General features: G+C 45.7%; 1 protein-coding gene across 2 annotated transcripts in view; it reads left to right on the top strand.

Moving 5' to 3' along the window:
* CFAP46 (cilia and flagella associated protein 46) overlaps window positions 1–18,814 on the top strand; it is a 1,580,346-nt gene that overhangs the window by 246,323 nt on the left and 1,315,209 nt on the right. For both annotated transcript variants that reach the window (XM_069239769.1, XM_069239768.1), the window contains exon 10: window positions 9,722–9,829. In XM_069239769.1, coding sequence (XP_069095870.1) covers window positions 9,722–9,829 — 108 coding nt within the window. The remainder of the gene's footprint in view (window positions 1–9,721; window positions 9,830–18,814) is intronic.

Below are 18,814 nucleotides of genomic sequence, written 5' to 3'. Positions count from 1 at the left end.
GGGAAAGGAACTCTAAATGCTTTTAATCCTAGTTCACCACCACAGGAGAAGTTGTTTCGGGTCATGAACATAGAACCCTTTTGTCAATCGAGCTGATAATTTAGTGTAGTTTTGATTTGAATAGACCCCTTCTTCTTCGTGGTCGTTAAAAATGACCCCCGACTGACTTTGCTGTACATGCTTCAGCACTGCAGTTTCCGAAAAAGAAAATGTTCTCATACCTTGTTTCATTTACTTTTTCGGTTGAAATATTATAACTGAGTAATTGTTTACAGTCAAATGTACTGTAGTAAACGTTGATTTCTTGCTATTAAAACATGTGGCTCCGGTTGTTTTGGCTCATTATAGAGCAGTACAGGAAGAAGTATGTTTCGTGTTCTGCCATCTGTTGCCCGGGTGCTATGAGTGTAATAAAGTGTGATTGGGGTCTTTACGTCATGGGCCTTCACATTTGAAATGAGAATTCACGAATTTTGGCTAAAACACTGACCCATTTCCCTCTGTACCTTTTGTAGGGTGGCTGAGAGTCTACATTTCTCACTTAGATGGTGGATACGGTGCAGATTTTAGAAGAAAGCGCACAGCCTTTCTTAGACTTGTGTATTAGCAAGAAGGATGCTTAACGTTGTGTAGACCTATTAAGTAAATCCTATCACCTATTTAAATGAGCCTTGTTCGACGACGGTCATGCGTCTGATGGCGAATGTGTTCTCATTTGGCCATAGCACATGGGTCTCAGGACTCAAAACTCTTTTGTAATACTCTGGGCAGTATTTATTGCTAGAGCCGTGTTAAGGCTGCGTCCAAATTACTGCTAAAAAACAACAATTGTTTTTAATGTGTATCAGGAACACTCGGACACAGTTGTGTTTTGCTTGTGACCATAAAAATCCATCACTGATTTTTGACAGCAGCCTGTTGTTTAGAAGTGGACCTCTATACACCTGAACCGAAATTCAGGTGAGGACTATTCTGCAATGGATACTTCTCCTATTGTGGCGCCAGTGAGATGGATGGGTTAGTTTTATGCAGTATATACGATTGTTTTTTTTTTTTTTATCACAAGGGACTAGTAGCTACCTATGAAGTGGAAAGTGAACCTAGTACTTGGGTTTGGAGCATTCGGTGCAGATTCTTTAAATAATTTTTTCCATGGTTCCAGTATCATTATTTTTCATTGAGGATGAAAGTGCAATAACGAGCAGTTTGTATGTTTTTTAAGACTCTTAGTTGATCTCCCTCAAGCACTGGTGTGACATCTGAGCGAGTGAAACTCTAAAAAATGTACATTTGTTCTGCAAGCCCTAGTAGTCATGCTTTGTGAGTCTATTCAACCTGGTTCTACCACAGGCGCCATAAGTGACACATGACCTATACAGAAAAGGAAGTAGTATAACTTTTGGTCAGCATTTTTAGGCCGGCAGGTTCCTTTGTTAAAGAGCTATACCTGCAATATTTGCTTACTGGAAGAATGAAGTACTATAAAAGACTTCTAGCGCACGTGAAAGTATTTCTTTTCTACTAGTTGCTTAAGCATGTTGTAGGTTTTCATTGACTGTTACATATCTTTAAGGACCGCTCTAATAATCCCACCAATGTGCACAGATTACAATATTTTAATACTTTCTGTGTTACAGAGTGTTCATCATCTATAAATTTGTCAGTCAGTCTTTACTTTATTTTGCTTTATTAAAAAACGAATCTGAGGCATCTCCTAATTGTTCATGCAGTTTTCTGAATTGTTTATGTTGTATGATCGTAGTAGGCCTTCCTAGCATCTTCTGAGGTTCAAAATCTTCTTATGGGTATCTTTAACTGTGTAAGAGATGTGAAACTGAACCTGGTAATATTTACATCTCATTGATATGTAGAACATCAAATTAGTAATAATTGATAAACAAAATGTATTCAATTTGTCAGATATCTGACAATGGATTACGTTTTACAAGTGATGAAAGTTGGTTATATGTTGCTCACTGTTACTTCGACTCCCCCTTCCTCTAATCTCATTCATATTCATCACAGGGATGAATTGGAGAACCTTTGCATGCCATACCTGTTTCTTTAAGAACGGCCGAATCCCTTGGACACCTGTGTCGCAGATTTATCCAAGCCCTAATTCAGTCTTTCAAAGGCCCACTTCTTTCTCTCTGTACCCAGAGAACTCAATGTTTGCAGAGTGCTTGCATTTACAATGGTATTTTTAATTTTATCTCTTCCTCTTGTTATCCTGGTCTGTGTGTTTCCCCATCCTTCAGTCACATTTCTTGTTGCCTGTACTCCCTCTTGGGCCTTCTGTGTTGCTCATTAATTGAGGACTGTCCGCTCATTAATTGAGGACTGTCAAAAACACCTACTCTAGTACCTGGACATCCTCAAGCTTGAGTTTCCTTGGCATTCTGATATGTCAACACTAGAAAGCACAAGTTAAGTAAAAGTCTCATCCATCAATTTCCAAGTCAGGTGGGGAGGAAAGGCATGTCATAGCAAAGGAGAATAGTAGAATGGGGTAGATTCCTACAGGGCTAATTCTCTATTTGTTTACTCTTTCTTGGCTGTCTCTGAAGTAACATCAGTACTGTCTCAGAAGTACTACAGAAAAACATTCTCTGAGGTACTCTGGTATTAGTCTTAGACTGGAGCGTTGGAGCTTGCCCATATATACTGTGCAGTCAGTTTTAATTAAGGAAGGTTTGCTGTGTTCTTATTTCATCCAGGTTGCGCTGAGGTGATAGCATGCACCCATGCAGAAGGCAGCCAGTTGACATGATTGCCAACCCTCAACAAAGGCAGTCCTCAACACCAGCACCAAACAAGTTTCATGAGTTGTCTCTGGAGTCAAATGGCAAAAAACCTATCGGACTCAGGGACAAGAGTTGGGTAGTGAACTGACACACAAGAAGCTGAATTCTCCAGATTTCTGGAAAAGTTCCACCCTGTGAAAGTCAAGAATGCTTTTCTGATCCTCAGCACTGTCTGTGTATCTGATTTTTTTAATATTTCTTGCTCTCGTTGGGAGTATTCGTTTTCAAGGGTAATTGCTGTCTGTGCTAGATAGGCAATGTGGCAGGAAGAAGGTATGGAGAAGCATGTGTCTTAGACCCTTCCATAGGACTTGTACGAGAGCAAGCTCAGAGAAGAGGTGAAGTCATTTCTGAACATGTGGTTACAGCAGTCTCTGGGTTTACTCAGCTTTCATTTCCTTTCCATTCATGAGTAACTTCATGGATGCCAGCTATGGCTAGTTCCTCTCTGGATGGTCCTGGAAAATACAGATCCATTTCACATCTCTCCCATCGACCTCAGAGATGTCCTTTCCCATCCAAGTGCACCAGTTTCATTTCCATGGGGCCGCACTCTAAGCCTAGTACTGCTACCTGAAGATGTATTCTAAATAACACCTATCATGGACACCTTTTTGGACACCTTTGGGGGAACCCATGGCTAAGATGCTGTAGTAGTAATATTGTTGCCATTCTCTACCTTTACACCTGCAGTGTTTTTCCTGCAGTAGCGGTTTTCATGCTACTTTTTGGATCCATCTTTTGTTCTGGTACCCACTCAAACGTCTCTGGCACAGTTAATTCCGGTCACCCTTTTGCAGGTATTGATTCTTCAGTGTTGAACCATTCTGAGTCCCTAAACTCAGACACTGGTGATGAAGATCATAATCAATTAATAGGATACAAACAAGGCTATCAATGTAGGCATAGAGAAGAGTTCCCCAAAGATAATTTTTTTCCATTTTGTCCTGATTGATATGATGGTAACTCTGGAACTGAAACCTTGTGAACCATCCTCATCAAAGTAATGGGTTTTGGAACCCCTCTTAGAGCTCTTCTCTGGAGGCCCACCCTGGATGTCCGTACAAGACACCAGTGTTAGGGGGGCTGTGTCTTTTTTTACAACCCCTAGCGTAACCTGTGGTTAAAGTATGGTTTAAGTGGCAATACGCATGGACAGTTTTTCATAATCTGCAGCTTCTACACTCAAAATGTATCTACAACAGAGAAAACCAAGGCACTCGTATCTGTGCACTGCATCCAGTATAAGCTGGCAGGAGTATTTGGATCATACATTATGCATTCAACTCAAGCTTGTGATTGGATCTTCAGTTTGGTCAAGATTTATTTGAGAACTCTTGCTGTCTTGAGTCTGGCCTGAAAGCGTTCTTCCTCCTTGTAATTGGAGATTCCTTGCAATTTTCCTATGTGAATGGATGATGGTGAATATTATGTATTACAAAGTACAAGTTACTAACCATTGTGGTTTGTGTGCTAGTAAACATTAGTTTCAGTTCTTTAAGACACAGCCTGCCTACTGTCTCTGTGCTACCTTATTGATTCTGATAGTAGGGTTGTAGCTCTATGAACAATCTTATATGTACTGATGGTAGGATTTCGTTGCTATGGTATATATCTGATAGAGACTTCTAGTTGCAGATTCCTCGCCTTAGAATTTCCCCCCGGCATCAGTCTGGATCTGGAAATTTTTCTTGAGCAGTACCTGTCCGTGTCTTTAGGCCTCCATCCTTGGAGCCTGCATCTGGGTCGACTTCGCACCTCCCTGAGTTTCAGGGAGCCAGAGTGGCCCCTGCCTAACTCCGTGAGTTCTATGAGGCCGTGAGCCTCATATTTGGGCAGTCTGACTCCGCTAGAGTGCCTTTAGACCCCGCGGAATTGGCAGGGGCCCTCTCGGGTTCCGCACCAGCCACTTGAGCCTCGGCTTGAGGGCACCTATGGATCCGTTCCTGGATCTGAACCGGCAACGGTCATACCAACTAGACCTTCCCCGACAACAGTTATTACATCGGCACTCCTGACGCTGCCCGTGCCCACGGTCCCCATCAACCCCATCCTTCTTTCCAACTCCGATATGGAGCTAGACAGGTATTGCTCTACACCGATTCCCACTACGATAGGGGCCTTGCTCCCTAAGTCAGATCCCAACCCTTATTCTCTTCAGTTGGAGTATGGTGAGGACTGGGAGGGGTCACTGGACCCTTTGGAATACCAGCTAGAAGATCCCATGGACTAGCAGATGGACCTTATTGAGGCCAGTGGTTTGGATACTTCCCCTGACACTGGCATGCTCTCTCCCACTACTGTGGCTACGGAGGAGGTAGCATCTTAATCCGTGGTGGTGCGGAGATCAGCTGAGGTCCTGGGCCTCAAGCTGCCTTCGGTGACTGTCAGAACTAACCTTCTGACGGAGGTATTTCAGCCTTTTGCTTCCACTTCTGAACCCCTTTTGCCCTTTAATGAAGCCCTCACTGACGTCCCGGTGGGAACCTGGCCCAAACCCAGCACAAGAGCTCCTGTGAACAGGAATATTGCTCACCACCGTAGATGAGCTCCAAATGACCCAGTGTTCCTAATGCAGCACCCAACCCATGAGAGCTTGGTTATCCAAGCCTCCACGTCCTCGGGTGAATTCCCTTCTGTACCCCGGATAGGGAATCCAAGAGGCTGGTTCAGCTTGGGAAGAAGATGTTTTCTTCCTCCAGCCTGGCACTGCGATCTTTGAAAAATGCTTGCCTTTTGGCCATTACACCCATACTTTATGAGACACAGTAGTGCAGTTGCTGCTAGGAGGCCTGGGCCATTCTCTCCCAAGCTGTTGCTGATGGGAGAGACGCAGCAAAGTTTTCCATACTATATGGGCTGGATACAGACTACTCACTAGGCAGATCTATTGCATCGATGGTGGCCTTGAGGTGCTGTGACTGGCTGAGGATGTCTGGCTTTTCGGGGTATGTCCATTCCAACCTTATGGACATGCCCTTTGTTGACATCGGTCTCTTTGGTGAGAAAGCAGACTCTGTGCTCGAGCCCTTTAAGGAGTCCCAGGCTACGGCAAGGTCCATATGCCTCACATTTGCCCCTTCAGTCTGCTTTTCACCCCTTTTGTGCCTACAGTATGGGCTCCCAACCATGCCTGCTCCCCTAAAAGCCACCATGCCGCATATGCTGCCCAACCTCTGCCTGGCCAGGGACATGGAATTCAATTTCCTCGTGGATCAAGGAGCCAGAGGTCTAGTTATTTCCACCCCCCCACAGCAGCCTCCAAACCTTCCTAGTCTGATGCATCCCCACCAGAGAGCAGTCAGAGGCAGGATTCGCCATCACCTGCACCACTGGCACTCCATCATGTCAGACAGGTGGGTTTTGCAAATAGTCCAAAGGGGCTTCTCCCTCCCCTGCAAGATTACTCCTCTATCCATGCCACCATTCTACGATTGGATGACAGAGGATCACTTGCCATTTCTCCGTGAGGAGATAATGGCTGTCTTGGCCAAGGGAGCCATAGAGAGGGTCCCTGTGCCAGGAGTAGGTTGTGGTTGTTACTCCCACTACTTTCTGGTGCCCAAATAGAACAAGGGCTTCTGCCCTGTCCTAGCCCTCCAATCCCTCAATTTCTTCCTCCGGAAGGAGAAGTTAATAATGTTCACTCTGGCTCAGGTTCTTGCTGCCCTGGACTCAGGAGACTGGATGGTAGTATTGAACTTGCAGGACGCCTATTTCCATATTCCCCTGCAGCCTGCCTGCAGATGTTACTTGAGATTCATGGTAGGCCACAAGCATTTTCAGTTCACTGTGCTCCCCCTTGGCCTTACCAGCTCCCTCGGGTGTTTATCAAGGTGATGGCGGTGCTCGCAGCTTATTTGACCAGATCTGGGGTTTCTGTCTTCCCATATCTCAACAACTGGCTGTTGAAGGCGGGCTGGTCCCAGGCTATTGTCTTCCACCTCCAGACTATGGCAGACCTCCTGCATTTGCTGGGGTTCACTATAACCATGCCGAAGTCCCTAACTCCCTCTAAGACTCTCCCTTTTATCGGAGCTGTTCTGGACATGGTGCAGTTTCGGGCTTGTCCTCCTGAGCAGCGAGTCCAGGATATTCAGGCTATGATACCAATGTTTCAGCCTCTATCCTGGATTTCGGTGAGACTGACTGAGGCTGCTGGGCTTCATGGCCTCCTGCATCCTGCTGGTGTCACATGCCTGATGGCATGTGTGGGCTCTGTAGTGGGACCTGAAGTTCCAGGGGGCGCAGCATCAGGGGAATCTCTCCGACATGGCCCAGATCTCAGACGGAACTGTGCAAAGTCTGCAGTGGTGGCTCTTGAACCACTATTGAGTCAGAGGCAGATCCCTCCCCCTTCCCCAACCAGATCTGACAGTAGTGACAGATGCATAAAACCTGGGATGGGACAGCCACTTGGGAGTGGCAGAGATCAGGGTTGCCTGGTCTCTGGGGGAGTCTGGGCTCCATATCAATCTTTTGGAGCTCAGGGCAATCAGACTGGCATTCCTTCTCTCTCTCTCAAAGGTAAATTAGTGCAGGTGTTCATAGACAACACCCCCGCCATGTGGTACTGCAAAAGGGTGGGGTGGGTTCGTGGACCCTTTGTCAGGAGGCTTAGCGTCTGCGGACACTACTGAGACATCAGGGCATTTCTCTGGTAGTTCAGGTCCTATCAGGCTCTCTGAATGCCAGAGCGGATGAACTCAGATGACAATGTCTGGTCGATCACGAATAGCGTCTCCATCCAGAAGTGGCGCAAGGTATCTTTCAGCAGTGGGGAGAGCCTTAGCTAGATCTGTTTGCCTCCACATAGAACACAAAATGACAGCAGTTTTGCGCGTTGGAGTTTCCAAGGGATCACTCGCTCAGCAACGCTTTTCGTCTCGAATGGAGCTCAGGCCTCCTGTACTCCTTTCCTCCCAACCCACCTCTGCCCTGAGTTTTCAAGAAGATCAAGAACGACCGAGCGCAAGTAATCCTTGTGGCTCTGGACTGGGCACAAAGATTTCAAGCTAATGAGCATGTTCATCAATCCTCGAATCAGACTGTCCCTTCGCGAGGATCTTCTGTTGCAGAAACAGGGAAGGGTTCTCCACCTGAACCTGTCCAGTCTACGCTTTCTTGCATGGAGATTGAGCAGCAGCAGTTGACAGCTTTTGATCTTCCACCCAAAGTCTGTAACGTTATCCTGACGTCCCTCCACCAAATCTGTTTATGCTTGCCAATGGAACAAATTTGTGGCATGGTGCACAGAAAAGCTTGGTGACCCCGCCCCATCTGCCCCTCTTTGTGAGGTCCTTTTGTTTATATTTTCTTTGGCCCAGCAGGGCACTGCTTTGGGCACCCTCAAAGGTTATTTGTCTGCTATCTCTGCTTTTATGAGATTACCTGACTAACCTTCTTTGTTTAAATATCATAGTGTCAGTAGATTCCTTAAGGGTCTTACCCATATGTTTCCTTCATCATCATTCATAATGCTCCATTGGGAATTGAATCTGGTTTTTACATTCCTAATGTGCGCTCCTTTTGAGCCTCTCCATAATTGTCTGCTCAGGCTTCTGATGTCAAATACAGCCTTCCTTGCGGCCATTATATCTGCCTACAGGGTGGGTGAGCTTCAGGCATGGTCATCTAAGCAACCCTACCTTTCCGTCTATCCTGACAAAGTGGACTCAGCCCTAGGGCTTCCTTTTTTCCAAAAGTGGTCATGCCCTTTCATGTAGGCCAATCCATCTCCTTGCTTACTTTTTATGAACCCCTCATCCTTCTAAGGAAGAGGAGAGACTCTGCCGCCTGAACCAAAAAAGAACGTTGACGTTCTACCTTCATCATACCAAAGAGTTCTGGGTGGATGATCAACTCTTTCTTGGGTATGTGGGTGTGAAGAAAGGTTGGGCAGTGCAGAAGAGAACCATCTCAAGATGGGTTTTTCTCTGCATTAAAATGTGCTACAAATTGCCTAAAAGAAACGCCTGGATCGTTTGCATTCTCATTCTACCAGAGTGACAGCTGAAACCATTGTGTAAGTATGCGGAGTTCCAGTCCTGGACATCTATCAGGCAGCAGCGTGGGCGCTACTGCAGATGTTCACAAAACACTACTGCCAGGACAGTCTGGTCCAGTGGGACGGGTACTTTGCCCATTCTGTCCTGCAGGACTTCCTAGTATAATCTTGGTTCACTGATCCACCTCCGGGAATGGGAGTGCTTGGCTAGCTATTCTAAGGTAATGAATCTGCAACTAAAAGGCTCTATCAGATGAACAAGTTACTTACCTTTGGTAATACATTATCTGGTAGAGACATATTGTAGTTGCAGATTCCTTACCGACCCACCCATCCTTCCTGCTCTGTGAAATGATTTCTAGGGACAGGGTCTTCCCTTTCAGTGTCTTAGTTCTGATGCACCATTGGTCAGTGTCCTTTATGGCTCTGCTCTTCTGGTGTGGAAAGTCGTGAAAAAAAACTGATGTCAGCGCGCTGGGGTTGCACCTATATAAGTCCAGCAACCTAATATCTGGCGTGGACGACACCAATAATGGACGTGGAGCTGGCCGATGGCAACTAATGGTGCTCAGGATACTGCTTGAGAAAAATCTCCAAATCCAGACTGATGCCTATGGGAAACTCTAATGTAAGGATTCTGCAACTATAATATGTCTCTACCAGATAATGTTTTATGGAAGGTAAGTAACTTGTTTGGTACCCTGGTCTGGGGCTGCAGTGTTCAATAAATAGACATATCTTTGTGGCTATGACCCATCTTCATGTTCATCAGGAAGAATAACCTATGACCTATGCAGCATTGATCAATCATAATCTACAGCGTGTAACATGTACCTTAATTTATATTAGGTGTTCTAATTTTGTTTTTTTTCGTCTTTTATAACATGTATTATTACTATAAATAATTCAGACAGTCACAAAGTAAGGACACCAGCAAGGACGTAACTACAAACCTGAATGAATTATACGAGCTTTTAGCAAACGTTGATGGAGACGCAGATCTAACCTATAATGAAAAGTAAGTTTACCTTTATGTCATAATAATGTGTCTCAGTGACATGTTTGCCTGTCTCACCAAAAATGTAAATCATTATTTTTATTTACCTTAATTACTACATTGTTCGACGCATAACTGGCAAATCGGTGACATGGCGTATTTAACTCTCTGAACAACAAATGTATTTTGTCTAGGGATTCTACCCTTCAACAGCTTAGTCTAGTGCCATAGCAAGTAAGATTACGGTGCCTGGGAACTCGGGCAGTTTTGCTGAGAAAGGTCATTCAGAGGGGTAGGTGCAGCTGTGAGCGGAAATCTCAGGACATTCTCTGGAGCTAAACTCCATAGGATTTCAATTCCAGCAAATCTTGTGTGATAGGAAAGGAAAATTCATTTTATTTTGTTTTGGCTAGTTATACTGTTAAAGTTAGGTCACAGACATCTGATGCCTTACAAAGATGAAATTCAAAAAGGAAGGATAAAAAATATAGACAATAATAATGAAAGTTGTTAAAATGCATAATACACAATCCAGCAATCAGGTAGACACGGAGAAAAAAAAAAAAGACTTTCCTTTGTTTCCTAAATTGCAATACTCGGGTTGCAGAATGAGATTAATCGTAGGTAAATTTGACATTGTGGCTGTGGCTACTGTGATATTTTTGCAAATATGTATTATCTCTACTCGAAGCACATGTTGATAGTGAGAGGACAGCTTTCTTCGGATAACACCTGTTTTGAGACAAACGTGGCTGTCCTGCCAAGATTGATTGCCTTGGAGGCCACGCAAACCTGCTTAAGCAATATCCTGGCACATAGTAAAAACTCAAGTATGTGATTGTAGAACTGGGCATATGTGGACGTGCTTGCCACGAGCCTGAAATTCATCATAGCTTTTAGAAGGCAGGTATTTGTTCCTCTTAGTGGATGTCACAGGCAAAAGGGTTGTCTGCAGTACTGAGCACCGGAAGTTCCGGGAACAGACCATGCTTGATTCTCTAACCCTCCCCCTTCCCAATTTCTGCCAGAGCCTGATTTTAATGTAGGCGGAGTGCGATGGGACAATTGGGACAAAAGTGCGCTATTGAACTGCATGGGACCTGTCGATCCAGACGAGTACATGTGTGAAAATGTCACAGTTCAGATTAAGTAAACTGTTGGACCAAGCCCTTATTGCAGGGTTTAAAACGTTTTGCCTTCTTCCTCCTAATTTTTTCTGGCCCGTTTTTGTTGGCTTTGGACTCTGGGCTCTTTATCATTGTTAACCAGTGCATAAACTCTCTAAAATGTATTGGTGATTTTCTTTCCATGATTGGCATATTTGATTTACTAGTAAGCCCCTAGTACAATGCACAGTGTGTGCCCAGGGCTTGTAAATCAAATGCTACCTGTGGGCCTGCAGCACTGATGTGCCACCCACATGAGTAGCCTTGTAAACATGGCTCAGGCCTGCCATTGCCTGTGTCAGCAGTTTTAAACTGCCATGTCGACCTAGCAAGTGCATCCACTTGACAGACCCAAACCTTCCCATTTATTACCTGTAAGGCTTCCTTAAGGTAGGTCCAAGGCAGCCTTATGGGTGCAGGGTGCAGTGTATTTAAAAGGTAGGACATGTACTGGTGTGTTTTATATGTCCTAAAATACTACTACCTTCTTGTTTCTCTATTGCATGGCCAGTCTCTCCCCTAGGGTAACATGAGGATTGCCTTGAAATATATTTTAAGTATAATTTCCTTTTGGGGGTAGATAGAGATGTGGAGTTTGAGGTTTCTGAATTCACAATTTAAAAATACATATTTTAGTGAAGTTGGCTTTTGAGTTGTAAGTTTGAAAATGCCACTTTTAGAAAAAAGTGCATTTTCTTACTTAACCATTCTGTGCCTCTGCCTGTCTGCTGAATATACGTCTGCGTCAGGATGGCAGTTGAGCTGTTTGTGAATTTACTCTAGACAGTCACACAAAGGGAGCTGTGGTGTGCCCTGCATATCAAGATGGCCCATCACCAGGCTCATGGGACTTCCTGAGCTAGAGTGGTGGGAGGAGCTGACAATTGCACCTCAATAGGGATGTGCCTGTCCTCACAGAAAACAGTCTCCAACCCCCGGGGGTGTGTCTGGGGCCAGGGCAGAGAAAAGCAGGGTCCTGTGCATTACAAAGACTTCTCTTTGAAGTTTGCCTACTTCAAAAACAGAAATAGGTATAAGTACTGGACCTCTGACACTACATAGTTAGAACACTTCTGGACTGAGCACGTTCTGCCACGATGAAGAGCTGTATGTTGTAGGAGGGACTGCTACTCTGCCTGTTGCTTTGTTGTGCTGGCCTGCTGCTTCTGTCCTGGGAGTGAAAGGACTGAACTTTGCTTTCTACATCCTCCTTTCCAAGATTCTTAAAGAGGCTTGAACTGAGCTAGCCTTCTGTTAAGAAGTCTCAGGGCCATCAAAGACTTCACCTGCCAGTATCTGGGCTCTCCTGTTGAGAGTCCTGACTTGCCAAGTGATGCCAAATCCAGTTCCTGGGCCCTTGGGCGTGAGTTCTGGTACAGCGACTTCTTGAGCGACTTCGGAACAAGTGCCACTCTCCTACCCAGTGCCGCTGCCTGCATAGGAGCTGTGGTCCCTGCTGAGTGCAACAACAGCGACTTGCAATACAGGCCCGATGCCACCGCATCTCCTCTGACATCCCACCACAGCATGAGTCCAGAGTGCCGTGTCAGCAATGTCAGTGACACCCAACTCTGCTGCAGCACCTGTGGCCCCATGGTGTGATCTCTATACCGCGAAGTCGATGCTACGCATCTTGACCTGCAGGACTCATCGACCCCCCACCTTGTCATAGGGAACTGATGCCTCACCGCCAATGCCGCACCACCTTCCCTGCAACCGTAAGGAACTGATGCCTCACCTCCCCTGCCTAGCAGTAAGGAACCAATGCCCCACCTCCCCGGTGGCAGTAAGGAATCAATACTGCACTGGCTCTACCAAAGCTTCACTTCCCGGACACCATGCAAAGCTTCACCTCCCGGACACCATGCACTGTCTTTGTTTCCTCATTGTTTTTCAAGGTACTTTAGCTGGGGTTCATATGACTGCGTAGCCAGCTCGCGCTCCCTCGTGTTTGGTGTCTGACTGATGGTAGCAACTCCATCAAGCCATTTTGGTAGACCCAGTTTGAGCTATTGTGTTTCTAAGCACTATACTACATGTAATCTTTGAAAATTTGTATCTTTACTTGTGTATGTTGGATTTTTGTCGTTTTGGTCTGGTTTTACTCAGATAAATATTGGCTAGTCTTCTAAACTGGTGCAGAGTACTTTTGAGTGTTTTCACTGTATTGCTGTGTGTGTGTGTGTGTGTGTGTGTGTGTGTGTGTGTACAAATGCCTTAGACATTGCCTCTGTGATAAGTCTAACTGCTTGAGCCAAGCTACTAAGGGGGTGAGCAGGGGTTATCTTTGCTATGTGACTCCCTTACCGTAACTATAGTGAGGGCCCCTTCTTGGAGAGGATGCAAACCACTGCCAACTTGAGATCTAATTTCAAATACAAACATGTATATTGCTCTGCTATTCTGAATTCCGTGCCAGTATTTCCACCTCTCCAGTACCCTTCTAATAATATAGCAGTTAGCAATGATGTTTAGCTTGTTTCAATAATTTTGTAGAACTGAAGCACATTAACACAATGGTTAGACCAAAATCACCAAGTTTATGTCAAGTTGGGGATGCTGGGATTAGGACCAAGACTTTTTGCTTCCATGGTCTATAACTGACATCTAGGCCACAGTTCTTCACTCTCCTCTTTATTTAACCTTCTTTCATCTAATGCTTGCCTTCTTCTGTTGCCTTTTCTTTACTTCATTCATTCCTTAATGAATCTCTTCCTTCATCTCTTTTGTTTTCACCTTTACCTCTATCCCCTCAACTACTCCCACCGTCTCGCTTTCGTCCTCCTTTTTGTCCTTTCTATGTGTTCTTCTGTCCTCTACCCTCATTCTTCTCCACCACTCCTTTTTTATTGTTTTACTCATTAATTTCTTCATTGATATCATCTTTCCTCTCGCAACTTAATTTTACCTTTTTGTTCTTTCAGTTACAAATGCCCTTCCTCTTTTGGTCATTCATTTAGTATCTTCCTTTCCCCTTTTCAAATAAAGTTGTATTAGCCCTAAGTTTCAGATACCAAAGCCTGAAAACAATTGTAGTTCCTACTGTGGATCTTTTGTTTGGAGGCTAGGCGAGATGGGGGATTGAACTCGCCATAGAGAGCTCCTCCCCCCTCCGCTGCCCCCGCGCTGCTGCTTGTCGGCCAAACTACCAGCGCTGTGGCTTCTCCATGGTTGATGCTCACCGGCAATAAAGTTTCTGCTTTCAACTGACCTCCCTCTCTCGGCCAGCTTTGGTGTTTAGCTGCCTCGGTGTATATGGCAGGCTTTGAACTGGGGCACACGCGGCTTGTTTTTGGCCACGTTCTTGACTAGATCCAGGGGGCTTAAGGACTATACAAGCAACTGGCTGCCATCAAACAGCTGGGCTATGGGTCCCTCCTTCATGAATGCTAGTTGGGCTGGCAGTGGTGCTTGTAACCTGAGCAAAGTTGCTGCAGACGGCAGAAAGGATACACAGACGGTGCCCAGAGGAGTGGCACAGCAACAGCTATTGGCGGAATAAGATTAATCTTCTCTTGGTCGCCTGATCCTTGTGCTCCTGCGATCCAGTGCTGCCTCTCCCATTATTCAGACACATGCAGCAGAGACTTCCGATGCTTCAAACCAGCATTTGCTCGTCGATACGCTAATGGTGGCTTCCTCAGCTGGTTACATTGAAATGTCAGGAGCCGCAGTAAGGGGTAACATTGTAGTAGGGGCAGGAGTGCCTGAGGGAGTGCCTGGTGGATCTGATCTGGTGATATTCAGCTGCAGCTCACCTTATATCTTGGAAGGCTCTGAGACTGTCAATGCTGCTGGGGCAGCTGCTTGTTTGATATACCAGCTGAAGGTGAAGTAGAAGGAGAAGGCAGGGGCACTATTCGGATTGATTCATGCTTCGGGTGGGTAGAAAAGTGACAGTGTAGAGGGGCAGTGAAGTAACTGTTTAAATACCTCTTTGGCAGTAACTGAACAGACACAGTCCATACTATCTGTTGATCCCTCTCCAGCTGCTGCCCCCATCGCTGTCACAGTTACTACACTACCTGGCTGCATTCATCGGAGCAACCCACTCTCCGGCCCGCAATACCCTCGGATGCAGACAATAAGGGGAGCCCAGCACCTGAGGGAACACTGATTAGTTTGGGACATGGCATTGCTGGTTTTAGTTGTCAATTTAAACAGCCACTCAAAGTTAGCCAAGGCCGCTTCAAGAATCACCAGGAAACGCTTCTGAGTGTGAAGAGCACAAGGGGGTCTCCCACTTGGCAGAGAAGCCAGACTAAAAGCAACTCATCTATGAGTAGCCGTCTATGAGACTTAGTAAATTCTCAGGGGAAAGTGAAAGTGTTAATTTCACAACTATTGTCTGTCCTTCCAGTCTACTACTGAAACGAATCATCAATGGTCGGGTGGATCGCCTTCCTCTACCTCCAGCATCTCTAGTACCCAAAAGATTCCTGATACACCGAAGTCTGGTGCACATTCTCCCAGTGATATCCCACCCCTCAGCCCTTCTCCTGGGGTTTCTTCAGGGGCTCCCTCTGACCCACTTCCAACAGTCAATGAGCAGGAAGCCATCACTTCTCATTGTCCTGCAGACACTACATGCCCAGCAGGAGGAGGCTCGTTGACACTATGCTCAGGCTACAATGGATAGTGTTATCATTCAGCGCTCCCTGGCAGAGGTCACCAGTAAAGTGGCCTCGCTTGCAACTGTTATGACTGAGCTCTAGTTGCGTGTGTTGGGTTTGGAGGACCCAGGAGCAGCAGCAGGGAAGTCACTTGACAGCCATGGGCATGCCATGGATACTCTGCAACTTAAGCTTGAGGATCTTGAAAATCAACAGAGAAGGAATTACGTCTGAATATTTGGTATACCGGAGGGGGAGGAAGGTGATGATCCCCGCAGTGTATGGTGCAGCTACTTGGAAAGGCCTTATCTGAGCTGTTAGATTGGGACAGGGAATCTCAGATCCAGAGGATGCACTGCCTTCCTGTCAACCAGCGTGACAAATTGAATGCCACGTGTACTAGTATCAACTCAGGCCGCCTTCACCCTGTGCTGATTTTTATTGGAAACTTCTTGCTGAGACAGGCCATTTACATTAAAGCCCGCCCTGTGGCTCATATTAGAGTTGACTCTGTCAATCTCTGCTCGTTCGGATCTCTGCAAATCCACCATGGACAGGCGCTGGAAATTATACCAGTCTTTAGATCCATTAAAAGTCGCAGGTGCCCATGCTTCTTAAAATCTTCAAGAATGGATAGAAGCATTTTTTCCTCACAGAAAAGGATGCTGCTCAGACCTTGTCTTTTTGGAGGGGTTGAAGTGCTGTAGGGCTTCAAATTTGTTGATAGCTATTTCTACCTAGTGGGTTTGGGGGCTTGCTGATCTTTTTAGATTCAGATTAGTTATTAGTTTGGGGTTAAAATTAGTTTTTGAGGCAGATGATTTTGTTTCGTTTTGGCCTATGTCGTCTTCTCCTGCTCTCTAGGCTTTTGGGTGGGGGTGTGTGTTTCCTTTCTCCTTTGCAAGGGTGTTTCACTTTGGGCAGTCCGGCAGGGAACAAGCAGGGTGTGGGGTAGGCTCTCTTGGCTGTCAGCTCCATCAACAGCCTTTGGATGGGGGTGATTCTCTTAACCAAAGTTAGGTGGGTTGGGTGGTTCTTGAGGGGTGGGGGTCCTTTTTTCTTTTTAGGGCGAACATTTATCAAGCGTTCAAGCGATCAATTGGTGTAATAATGGGTTTGAGAATGGCTTATGTCTGAGTTATTGCTGCGGGGAGGGGCTTTTACTAGATGTAAGATGGCTTACTATGTTCAGAATGTGGGGAGGCTCATAATGGGTTTTTATAAAGCTTATGTGTTGGAATGCGTGTGGACTGAACCCAGTACTAAATGTGATTCAAATGTATAAGACACACACTAAGCCTGTAAAGATAGGTCATTATTTTGCCATCTTGGATATAACCTTGTTGTCTGCACTTCTCAGTCTGTTTCTATTAGGGACATATCCATGAGGGCAGCTATTTTGTTTGATTATAAGTTATTAAAAACACTGCTGACACTAGGGGCCATTGGGTAATTGCACTGCTCTTGCTCTACAGGGTAAATATGTATTTTGTACAATATTTGGCCTTAACAAGGATTATCCTGAGGTTATAAACAGGTTAACTCTTGAGTTACTCGAGTGGTCAGGTGAGCTTATTGTCCTGGGGGACTATGAACTATGGCTTGGATTCTACTAATCGCAGGGCGTCCTCATGAATGGGTAAAACTAGGGCCTCTAAAAATGAAATGGCCCGGCTTCATTGTTTTAGGGATGTTTGGAGGGCCCTCCATCCATCTGCTCGAGGGTACACTTATTAGTCACTATAAACACTATTCTAAAATTGATTTGGTTTTCAACGCAATGGTTTACTTTAGTATGCTTCTATGGAAGTGTGCCCAAGAGTTACCTCATTAAAAGTCGGTATTGGTATCTTGCCAGCTGCTAACTGGAACTAGTCAGAGACGTTGGTTCTCTTTCCATTTTTACCTATTTACAGATACAGGATAGGTCTTGTTTATTGCCAAAGAGCTGAGGGAGTTTGTCCAAACCAACCTGGGTATGGCTTCCCCTTTTGTGGTGTGGTACTCAATGAAAGCTTTTGTGTGGTGATCACGCAGCAGTTTATCTTTCCTAAGAATACAGACAAAACCATTATCTTACAGTCACTTCTCATGCCAAGAAAATCTTGGCATTAGAACTATCTCATGCCAAGAAAATCCTTAAGGGGGCGTTGACCAGCAGAAATTATAACTCTCTCGGACTGAGAATCGAGCTAAGTTAGGTAGGGAATTGAAGGAAAAGGTCGCCGCTAGATATTGTAGGTATCGCACCCTTGAATATGAGTATGGCGAGCAGATGGGGTGAGTGTTGGCGCATCAAATTGCAGAGAAGCAGTCTAAAGGCCTTATTACGACATCAGCGGTCCGAGGACCGCCAATGCCGCAGTGAAGGTTGGACCACCACATTACGAGGTTGGCGGGTAGACCCGCCAACCTACAGCCGTCCCCGGCAGGATCTTCGATCCCGATGGGCTGATGGCAGGTGCAGGTTGTAATCAGCCAGGGTGGCACTGAAGTCATCGCTGCTCTGCTGATTACAACCTTGTTCTCCACTAGTATTTTCATGGCAGTTCCATCGCCATGAAAAGGCTGGCAGAGAACAGGTGCAGGGGGCAACATGGGAGTCCTTGCACTGCCCATGAACATGGCATGGCCAGTGCAGGGGTCCCCTTTCCCAGCACCCTCGAAATGCGCGCAGTCTGCCATGTGGACTGTGCATTTCAAGGGTGCTGCTGCCCCCCTGCATGTGGCAGCATTGCCGCCGGCTCAATTATGTGCTGCTGCCACTTTCTCACTGGGCTGACCAGCGGAAACCTTGGTTTCCACCAGTCAGCCTAGTGGGAAAGTCATAATGGAGCCGTCTGGGAGGTCGCCAAACTCATTAACGGCCCCTAAGTCTGGTATTCACACAGTGGTACGTATGGTACATACTAGCCCGGAGGAGACTGTGGAACAATTCTCTGCTTTTTCCCAGGAAATGTATTGTTCAAGCGGGGCATTTGATGGGCCTGGGTTTAAGCATTATCTCTGGGCCTCTAATGTTGTTTCTCATAGTGGGTTGTCTTTTTCTCCCCTTCAGAAGGACATTACTGTCTGAGGGATCAACTGGCTATAACAGCTTTATCTTCTGGTAAAGCGAATAGGGACAAAGTCATTCCATTGGAATTCTATAAGGTTTTTATGATAGTTATCCTACCTCATTTTGTCCAAGTTATCCAGCGTATGGGGATTGGTAGCAAGGTTCCTTC

Source organism: Pleurodeles waltl, chromosome 6 (assembly GCF_031143425.1).
Source record: "Pleurodeles waltl isolate 20211129_DDA chromosome 6, aPleWal1.hap1.20221129, whole genome shotgun sequence".
Classification (NCBI taxonomy): Eukaryota; Metazoa; Chordata; class Amphibia; order Caudata; family Salamandridae; genus Pleurodeles; species Pleurodeles waltl.
Note: the sequence above shows the minus strand (reverse complement) of the source record. Positions and strands in the feature narration are given on the sequence as shown.